Source organism: Littorina saxatilis, linkage group LG8 (genome assembly GCF_037325665.1).
Source record: "Littorina saxatilis isolate snail1 linkage group LG8, US_GU_Lsax_2.0, whole genome shotgun sequence".
NCBI lineage: Eukaryota > Metazoa > Mollusca > Gastropoda > Littorinimorpha > Littorinidae > Littorina > Littorina saxatilis.
Genome location: NC_090252.1, coordinates 29,153,204 through 29,163,203, shown reverse-complemented (window position 1 = coordinate 29,163,203; position 10,000 = coordinate 29,153,204). Strand labels below are relative to the sequence as shown.

Genomic DNA, 10,000 nt, shown 5'->3' with positions numbered 1-10,000 from the left:
TTGTAGACACGATAAGTATAAGTTATAGCAAACAGAGACTAGCTCAATCACACCGGGTTACAATACCAGTGTGTTTCGGATATCAATACACAAACAATAATAGCGCTTTGAAGCAAACGTAAAAGAAGCAGGTATAGAAATATTACATCACTTGTGCGTGTGTGTGTGTGTGTGTGTGTGTGTGTGTGTGTGTGTGTGTGTGTGTGTGTGTGTGTGTGTGCAGGGCCGGACCAAGTTCGTTTGAGGGGGGGGGGGGGTTCCAACTGAAGGCAGGGGTCCAAACTCCACATATTTTTTTCTCTGAGAGGTACATAGAGGTACATTGGATGGCCAGGGGGGGGGGGGGGTCCGGAACCCCAGGAACCCCCCCCCCCCCCGGCCCTGGTGTGTGTGTGTGTGTGTGTGTGTGTGCGTGTGTGTGTGCGTGTGCGTGTGCGTGTGTGTGTGTGTGTGTGTGTGTGTGTGTGTGTGTGTGTGTGTGAGTGTGTAGGAAAGAACAAGTCGCGTAAGGCGAAATTACTACATTTAGTCAAGCTGTGGAACTCACAGAATGAAACTGAACGTAGTCCGCCGCTAGTGCAAAAGGCAGTGAAAGTGACGAGCCTGTTTGGCGCGGTAGCGATTGCGCTGTGCTTTACTGTACCTCTCTTCGTTTTAACTTTCTGAGCGTGTTTTTAATCCAAACATATCATATCTATATGTTTTTGGAATCAGGAACCGACAAGATAAGATGAAATAGTTTTTAAAACGATTTCGGAAATTTAATTTTGATCATAATTTTTATATTTTTAATTTTCAGAGCTTGTTTTTAATCCAAATATAACATATGTATATGTTTTTGGAATCAGAAAATGACGAAAAATAAGATGAAATTGTTTTTGGATCGTTTAATAAAAAAATAATTTTAATTAGAAGTTTCCGATTTTGAATGACCAAACTCACTCATTAGTTTTTAAGCCACCAAGCTGAAATGCAATACCAAACCCCGGCCTTTGTCGAAGATTGCTTTGCCAAAATTTCAATCAATTTAATTGAAAAATGAGAGTGTGACAGTGCCGCCTCAACTTTTACAAAAAGCCGGATATGACGTCATCAAAGGTATTTATCGAAAAAACGAAAAAACATCCGGGGATATCATGCCCAGAAACTCTCATGTCAAATTTCATAAAGATCGGCCCAGTAGTTTAGTCTGACTCGCCCTACACACACACACACACACACAGACACACACCCACACATACACCACGACCCTCGTCTCGATTCCCCCCTCTATGTTAAAACATTTAGTCAAAACTTGACTAAATGTAAAAAGAGAGTGGCTGTGCCGTGTACGTGTATGTGCGTGTGCGCGATTGTGTTCCGGAGTTTGTGTTTATGTTTGTGTGTGTGTATGCGTGTGTTTGTGTGTATGTAAAGGTGTGTGTGTCCGTCTGATTATAATTATGTGCGCATGACTGTGTGTTTTGTGTGTATAGTTTGTGAGTGAGTGAGTGAGTGAATGAGTGAGTGAGCGAGTGCGTGTGAGTGAGTAGGGGATAGGCTCCTAATATGGACCACCTCCTATTCTGACAAACTAACAGCGCTAGAGCGCTCAAAACAATTTCATTCGCTGTATTCACCCTCTCTTGATAATTTGCACATGTCAAAACAGTTGCAGAGACACAAACCTTAAAATCGTTAGGCTTTATTTCTTTTTGTTGTTGAAGGGGGTAAAAGAAAGCAGAGGGGTTGTTAGACTAGAAACATGCTGATAATCATCGCTCCACGGCTATCGCCAGTTTCCCTCTGACAGCATGCTGCATTATTGCGCGAATCTATCAAAACAAGAATACATAGTTATCTCCCATATGTTTTTCGCGAGCACTGATCTAAATTTGAGATCAGTGTTCGCGAGACAAAAATGATTGCAGATTGGCCGACTTCGGCAGTGATCTCCGTTCTGTTCTTCACAGTTATGATAAAGACATATGCATCTGCTGTCGGAAGGAGACCGTGATATATGGTTGCATCACTCTCAGAAAAACATCGTCTGCTCCGGTGCGCGTCGAAGCCAAAGTTGATTATCACGTGACACTTTAGAGTTGTTTGCACAGTAAATACATCCGCGAAAGATAGTTCGCTTGGAACTGTCTTACATATCAATTCCTTTGTAATCTAAAAACTACACAACACGATGAAAAATCATTATCGACGATCGCGAATCTGCTTATATCCATAACACATTACGAAAAGATCTAAATATGCACACACAAAAATCGATTTCCTCTCCAGACAAGGAAAACCGAGGCATCCTGTCAGGGATAGAATGAGACCCGAAGGGAAGTAACTCATTTTTGACCTTAGTTCAGGATGAGACTAGAAAGTGTTGAAACTCACTGTAGTCAGCGGTTCTCTCCATGAAGTTTCTCTCCGCACCGGATCCGACGTTGTTGATCGCGTAGACCTTGATGGAGTAATGCGTGTTGGGGTCCAGCTCGACCAGGTCCACCTTCGTCATCGCCTCGCCCGCCACTGCAACACACAACATTATCGTCTTCTTCCCTTTCTTCTGGCCACTGCAACACACAACTTTTATCATCTTCTTCCCTTTCTTCTGGCCACAGTAACACACAACTTTTATCATCTTCTTCCCTTTCTTCTGGCCACTGCAACACACAACTTTTATCATCTTCTTCCCTTTCTTCTGGCCACTGCAACACACAACATTCATCATCTTCTGCCCTTTCTTCTGGCCACTGCAACACACAATATTCATCATCTTCTGCCCTTTTCTTCTGGCCACTGCAACACACAACATTCATCATTTCTGCCCTTTCTGTTGGCCTCTGCAACACACAACATTCATCATCTTCTGCCCTTTCTACTGGCCACTGCAACACACAACATTCATCATCTTCTGCCCTTTTCTTCTGACCATTGCAACACACAACATTCATCATCTTCCGCCCTTTTCTTCTGGCCACTGCATGCAACACACAACATTCATCATCTTCTGCTCTTTGTGTTGGCCACTGCAACACACAACATCCATCATCTTCTTCCCTTTCTTCTGGCCACTGCAACACACAACATTCATCATCTTCTGCCATTTCTTCTGGACACTGCAACACACAACATTCATCATCTTCTGCTCTTTGTGTTGGCCACTGCAACACACAACATTCATCATCTTCTGCCCTTTCTTCTGGCCACTGCAACACACAGCATTCATAATCTTCTGCCCTTTCTTCTGGCCACTGCAACACACAACATTCATCATCTTCTGCCCTTTTTTCTGGCCACTGCAACACGCAATCTTCATCAACTTTTGCCCTTTAAATAAAAAGTTTCAGCACACATACACACACAAAACAAGAATATACAAGAATCTAACGCTTGAATTTCATAACTTTCTGTCTAGTGTCACACAAACGCACACATAAACGCACACACTACAACACATCACAACACATCGCACGCACACACGCACGCACACTCCCAAACGCACACTCCCAAACGCACACACACACACACATACACATACACACACACACACACGCACACACACACACACACACACAAACAATTATTAAGACTGATCAAATACTACAGCAGCTCACCACGGTCGATAGTCCTGGATTTCTCCTCCCCTCCGTTGTTCAACTTGTTGTACTTGAGGAGGTACTGTGTGACCGCCTGACCCCCGTCCTCCGCAGGGGGGGTGATGGTCAGTCCCAGCATGGTGGCCCTGGTGTACTGCATCGTGATGCCCACCTCCCCGGGCACTCCTGCACATCAAAGCTCACACCGTGACATTTCACCACGCTAACATCATTTACCACCTCCCCGGGCACCCCTGCACCACACACCATGACATCTCACCATGCCAACATCATTTACCACCTCCCCGGGCACCCCTGCACCACACACCACACACCATAACATATCACCACGCCAACATCTTTTACCACCTCCCTGGGCACCCCTGCACCACACACCATGACATCTCACCACGCCAACATCATTTACCACCTCCCCGGGCAGCCCTGCACCACACACCATGACATCTCACCACGCCAACATCATTTACCACCTCCCCGGGTACCCCTGCACCACACACCACACACCATGACATATCACCACGCCAACATCATTTACCACCTCCCCGGGCACCCCTGCACCACACACCACGACATCTCACCACGCCAACATCATTTACCACCTCCCCGGCGGGCAGCCCTGCACCACACACCACACACCATGACATTTTACCACGCAAATATCGCGGTGTCAAGTTTGCGACTTACTCTTTAATGATTGTTATTAACGATGTTCATGATGTAATTTACACAATAATAATACATTAATAACAACCCGTGATACCAGCATCACTTACCACCTCCACGAACGTTTCTTCCTCATCCATAAAGAAAGATTATGAGCACAACCATTTGCAAAGGCAACCAAACACCATCTTCAAGAGAGTCAAGTATGCAAAATGGATTGCACAATCTGCGCTTTGCTTTTTTGACACTCACTTGCTTGTTCAAAGGTAAGCTGCTCTGTATTCTCGCCAATTTTATTGGAGGCCTTGCAGCTGTAGCTTCCGAACACGCTTCCTACATTGCCGTTGTCCACCGTGGGCTGCACACACAGCGACACCATGAAGCAACATCAACACCAGTCTAACAACATATCCTGTTGTCAACAGTGGGATGGAAACAGAAACACATGAATGAAATCCCCCCCCTCCCCCCCCATCCCTAACATTTCGGAGAGAAAAAAAGGCAAAATCGTGCAATCTGGGGAACTTAAAAATGATATCTGACACTTTAAAATAGACAGAAAATAAATAATTTAGACAAAATTGTGCCAGGAAACCAATCAGCCACTTACAATGAGGTAACTGATGGACCTGGTGGGAAGACTGCTGTTGCCATATTTGATGAGGTAGCCATTGATAGAAGCTAGGTTCTGCCCCTCTTTGTGCCATTCAATGACGGGCTCAGGGTTGCCATTGGCGATACAAGTCAGGTTGGTTTTGCTGCCCACCCAGCCCCAGAACCGGGTGGTCGCCTGGTTGTCAAAGTTAGGCTTGACTGCACACACCAGTGTTACAATACCATTCAGTCATCATAATAACAATAATTGTCAGTAAGTACTGGTGTCACATGACTGATGTGAACCAGTTGAATGGCTAATGGCAATGCGCTAAAAACTGTTAGCGCACTCTTGGAGTGCGCTAACTTTTCCACAGAGCATATTCTTCCGCCCTTTGCCTAAGCAAGAGTGTACTCTCATCCTCAGAATTAATTAATGACATGTAGTTTATATTCTCCACAATACCAATGATTATGACCATAAATAGACATCCTGCTGAATGACTACCTCAGATCCGATCACTCTGCAGTTTTGTTCTCTCTTAAAATGGCCAAACCATCCAAACAGAAAAAGCGCGTAGTCCGCCGTAACCTCAAAGAAGTTAACACTGACACATTTCGCGCAGAAGCAGCCCGCCGACTGCTTGATCCTCCGGTATCCTCAGACCCTGTACGTCATTACGACTCCACTCTCAGCACACTTCTCGATGAACATGCGCCCGCAAAAACCAAACTCATCGTAGATAGGCCTTCTGCACCCTGGATCACAGCTGAAGTTAAGTATGCAAAACAGTTGCGTCGCCGAGCAGAGAGGAAGTCGCGAACCTCAAAGCTGGTAGTTGACAGACAGATTTACAACAAGCAAAAGGAACATGTTCAGACACTCATCGCAGACGCCAAACAATCGCACTACAGCACCAAAATCTGTGAAACAACCTCTGCCAAAACACTCTTCTCCACAATGAATGACCTTCTTGGCTGCTCTTCTGCTTCTCCCTTGCCCAACAACATCGACCCCTCCAAACTGTCGCAAGCTTTCTCTGATTACTTCCATAACAAGATCCAAACCATCCGTGACAAACTAGACAAAATCCCACACCAAAACTCTGAAACTCCTCCTGCATTTACAGGCACTCCCTTCACACACTTTCAGCCTCTCACTCTCACTGACCTGGAGAAAGTCCTCAAAGAAATGACCTTGAAAACCTGTGACCTTGACCCTCTTCCCACACAACTCTACTCTAACTGTCTTCCTGAACTCCTCCCTTCTATTCTCAAAATCATCAACACTTCTCTGCAAACAGGCACTGTCCCCAACTCCTTTAAGACTGCTATTGTCAAACCTCTACTGAAGAAACCACCGCTTGACCCAAACACCCTCAGCAACTACCGCCCTGTCTCAAACCTTTCTTTCATTTCCAAACTCCTTGAAAGAGTCGTCCTGAAACAACTCAACTCTCACCTTCTTTGCAACAATCTTCTCTCTCCGCTTCAATCTGCCTATCGTCCTCACCACTCCACCGAAACTGCCCTTCTCAAAATCACTAATGATCTCCTCCTTGCCACTGACCAAGCTGAAATCTCTGCCGTCGCTCTACTTGATCTATCAGCGGCCTTTGACACTGTCGACCACAACATCCTCCTTCAACGCCTTCAGCACACCTTTGGTATCCATAGCACAGCTCTTTCTTGGTTCTCTTCTTATCTTACCGACCGCTACCAGACTGTTTCGATTGACAAACTGAACTCTGACCCCATCAGGCTTGAGTGCGGAGTCCCTCAGGGCTCAGTCCTTGGGCCTGTACTATTTACTCTCTACACTCAACCTCTTGACCACATCCTTGACCGACACAACGTTCTCCACCACTCTTTTGCCGACGACTCTCAACTTCACAACAGCTCTTCCCCTGACCAGTCTGAATCTCTTCTTTCCTCTATCTCTGACACTATCACTGACGTGCAGAATTGGATGACAGAAAACAAACTTCAGCTCAATAGCAACAAAACTGAAGCTATCCTAATAGGCACTACATCCAAACTCTCCAAAGCCACCTCCGACTCTCTTCAACTCTCTGACTCTTCTGTCCCTCTGTCTTCTGCTGTCAAAAACCTCGGAGTCACTCTAGACAACACCCTTTCCATGAAACAACACATCTCTTCTGTCTCTCGCACCTGCTACTTCCAACTCCGCCGCATCGCCACTATCCGCAAATACCTCACCACAGATGCTACCGCCAAACTGGTCACTTCCACCATTCTCTCACGTCTTGACTATTGTAACTCTCTCTTGGCGGGTCTTCCCTCTTCTTCTATCTCTCGTCTCCAACGCATTCAAAATAGCTCTGCCCGTCTTGTCTTACGAAAGAAAAAGAGAGATCATATCACCCCCCTCCTAAATCAGCTCCACTGGTTGCCCGTTCCTGCCCGTATCACCTACAAAATCAACACTCTCACCTACAAATGCCTCCATGGTCTCGCCCCTGCCTATCTCTCCGACTCTCTTTCTCTCTATGTCCCTTCACGAACACTCAGATCATCTGCCGACTCCCTCAAGCTCAACATCCCCCACACCAAACTCAAAACAGCAGGTCAACGCTCATTTTCTTTCCAAGCACCTAGCCAATGGAACACACTACCTCTCCCCCTCCGCCAACAACAGTCCCTCGAATCATTCAAATCTGCACTCAAGACATTCCTTTTTTCCAAATAATCCATGCATTCTACACTGCCCACCCCATCCCACCCTGAATAACTGTACATATTTTAATGTTTGATGGTGTGTGTGTGTGCTAGTGACTTTAAGTCTCCGTGTGTGTGAACGAGTGTATGTGCGCCTTGAGTCGCCTGTTGGTGAGATATGTGCGCGTTATAAATATTCGTATTATTATTATTATTATTATAAATTTCCAGCTTCTCAATTAAAGCAGAAGTGGTTTTTTTCTTTTCTGACAGATTGCATGTGCCTGTGCCACAGTTGCCACTGATCTAAAAATAGAACCCGCTGTGTCTAATTTTTCAGTTTCGACTTGCGAAGATTCCTCTCATAATTATGCCATGTTAGTGGCATGTAGCTTATTATCCACATTACCAAATGATGAGTTAGTATACAGGGTGGGCCATAAAAAGTGTCCACATTTAATTTGTTAATATTTTTCCTGTAAAGTGATATTTTCTTTTCTGTTTCAGATAGAATTTGAGACAAGCATCTTAGAATTCTTTTAAAGCCTGAATGGATCGCATTCCAGTACAGGAAAGGACCAAAATCGTTGAACTTTACTTTGCTACCAATTCTGTGGTTCTCGCCCAGCGCGCTTTTCGGAGAGAGTTCCCTGGCACACACTGTCCATGTGCGAGAACTGTGCCAATTGCGCACCACACTGTTACTTTTTCGCGGCTCAGTGGTGGCTGGATGTGTTCATGGGGTTGATTAGGTGCCCAAAATCTCATGTTTTGTTTGTTGACATGTCCACTCAAATGAAAATGGGCTTCATCGCTGAAGAAAATGAGGTCGAGAACTCCTGGGTTGTTTTCAATTCTTTTAGAAAATTTTTAATGCTTTGACTGAATTCTAACCTTTCTCTTTTGTTTGTATCAGTTTGTTGTTGGAGAATTTGTATCTTGTACGGAAACAATCCTAAGTCTTACTGTATGATCCTTCGTACAGATGTCCTCGAGATACCGACTTCCTGTGACAGCCGCCTTGTTGATTTTCGTGGGGATTCCTGCAAACGGTCCCTTTCTGCTTCAATGTTAGGTGGACTTCTAGCAGAAAATGGTCGACCACTATGTCCTTTATTGTTATCTGCGAGACTACCAGTGTTCCTGAATTTATCCACGAGGCGCTTCACAGTTCTCGCACATGGACAGTGTGTGCCAGGGAACTCTCTCCGAAAAGCGCGCTGGGCGAGAACCACAGAATTGGTAGCAAAGTAAAGTTCAACGATTTTGGTCCTTTCCTGTACTGGAATGCGATCCATTCAGGCTTTAAAAGAATTCTAAGATGCTTGTCTCAAATTCTATCTGAAACAGAAAAGAAAATATCACTTTACAGGAAAAATATTAACAAATTAAATGTGGACACTTTTTATGGCCCACCCTGTACAATTCCCAGCAGCTAACAGAAAACACAAGTGTTATTCCGATAACGTAGCAGCTAGATCAGCACGTAGCAGACTACACTGAAATACGACTGCATCTGTTCAGTAAATGAATGTTTTCCGAATTATTATTTCAAGGCAAGAACAATCGGAATCGAAAACGTGTAGGGTTTAGAACTTTCTTACCATATATAAGACTTATTACCAGCCTGCCTCATGCGTGCAGACTCAGTGCAACGTGACGAGCAATTTTTGTTTTTGAAATGAGACTCATAGCCTAGCAGACGACATAAATCCCGCTCAGCAAATTAACATGTTGGGCAAATGTGAACGATAAAACGATGGGGATATAATACGTGTAGGGTTCAGAGCATTCTTACCGTTCATATTTAGTACCAGACTCCCTGATGAGTGAAGATACCACACGAGAAACATGCCACATTTATTTTGAAAATGTGCTTTCCGTCGACCTTGGCAAGGGGCAAAACTCTGCACAGTCAATCTGTCGAAGCTCGATGAAGGTTTCGAATCGCAAATAACTAAGAGCACAGCACAGTCCTTTCTCCGAGTTAAAATGAGGTCTCTATGAAAGATCATCACTTTTTAGCTTAACGCTACACTGGAATTTACCAACAGAAATTAAAACAAGAGTTTGCGTGTGACGAAAGCACGACACACATGAGACAGTCCACACAAAAGTAGATCTCTGACACAAACCTGACCACACAGTTACGCCTATCCAAATGCGCGTTACAAAATGTGCGGTTTGAATCTTCTTTTTTCTCTGGCGGTACTGACAATATCGTTATTGAAACAATCCCAGTGCACTAAGGGATTTATAGAGCAAATCACGAAAATAATTATTGAACTCAGCGCTATGCGATTTGTTCAATAATGAATTTTCTCGATTTGCTCTATAAATCAAGTTAGTGCACTGGGATGTCTCAATAACTTAAATAATAATAGTAATAAGAGTAATAGTATATCATCAATATCATTCTCTTCAAATTATTCATCATCATCATTATCATCATCATCATCATC

At 44.4% G+C, this 10,000-nt stretch overlaps 1 protein-coding gene and 1 pseudogene across 1 annotated transcript in view; both read right to left on the bottom strand.

The window, feature by feature from the left end:
- LOC138973238 (fasciclin-2-like) overlaps positions 1-10,000 on the bottom strand; it is a 36,470-nt gene that overhangs the window by 22,584 nt on the left and 3,886 nt on the right. Inside the window, exons 2-5 of the mRNA XM_070345957.1 lie at positions 4,876-5,078; positions 4,518-4,623; positions 3,600-3,767; positions 2,377-2,511 (exon numbers count right to left, since the gene is read on the bottom strand). Of these exons, the coding sequence (XP_070202058.1) occupies positions 2,377-2,511; positions 3,600-3,767; positions 4,518-4,623; positions 4,876-5,078 (612 nt within the window). The remainder of the gene's footprint in view (positions 1-2,376; positions 2,512-3,599; positions 3,768-4,517; positions 4,624-4,875; positions 5,079-10,000) is intronic.
- LOC138972247 (uncharacterized) lies at positions 7,989-8,934 on the bottom strand (annotated as a pseudogene).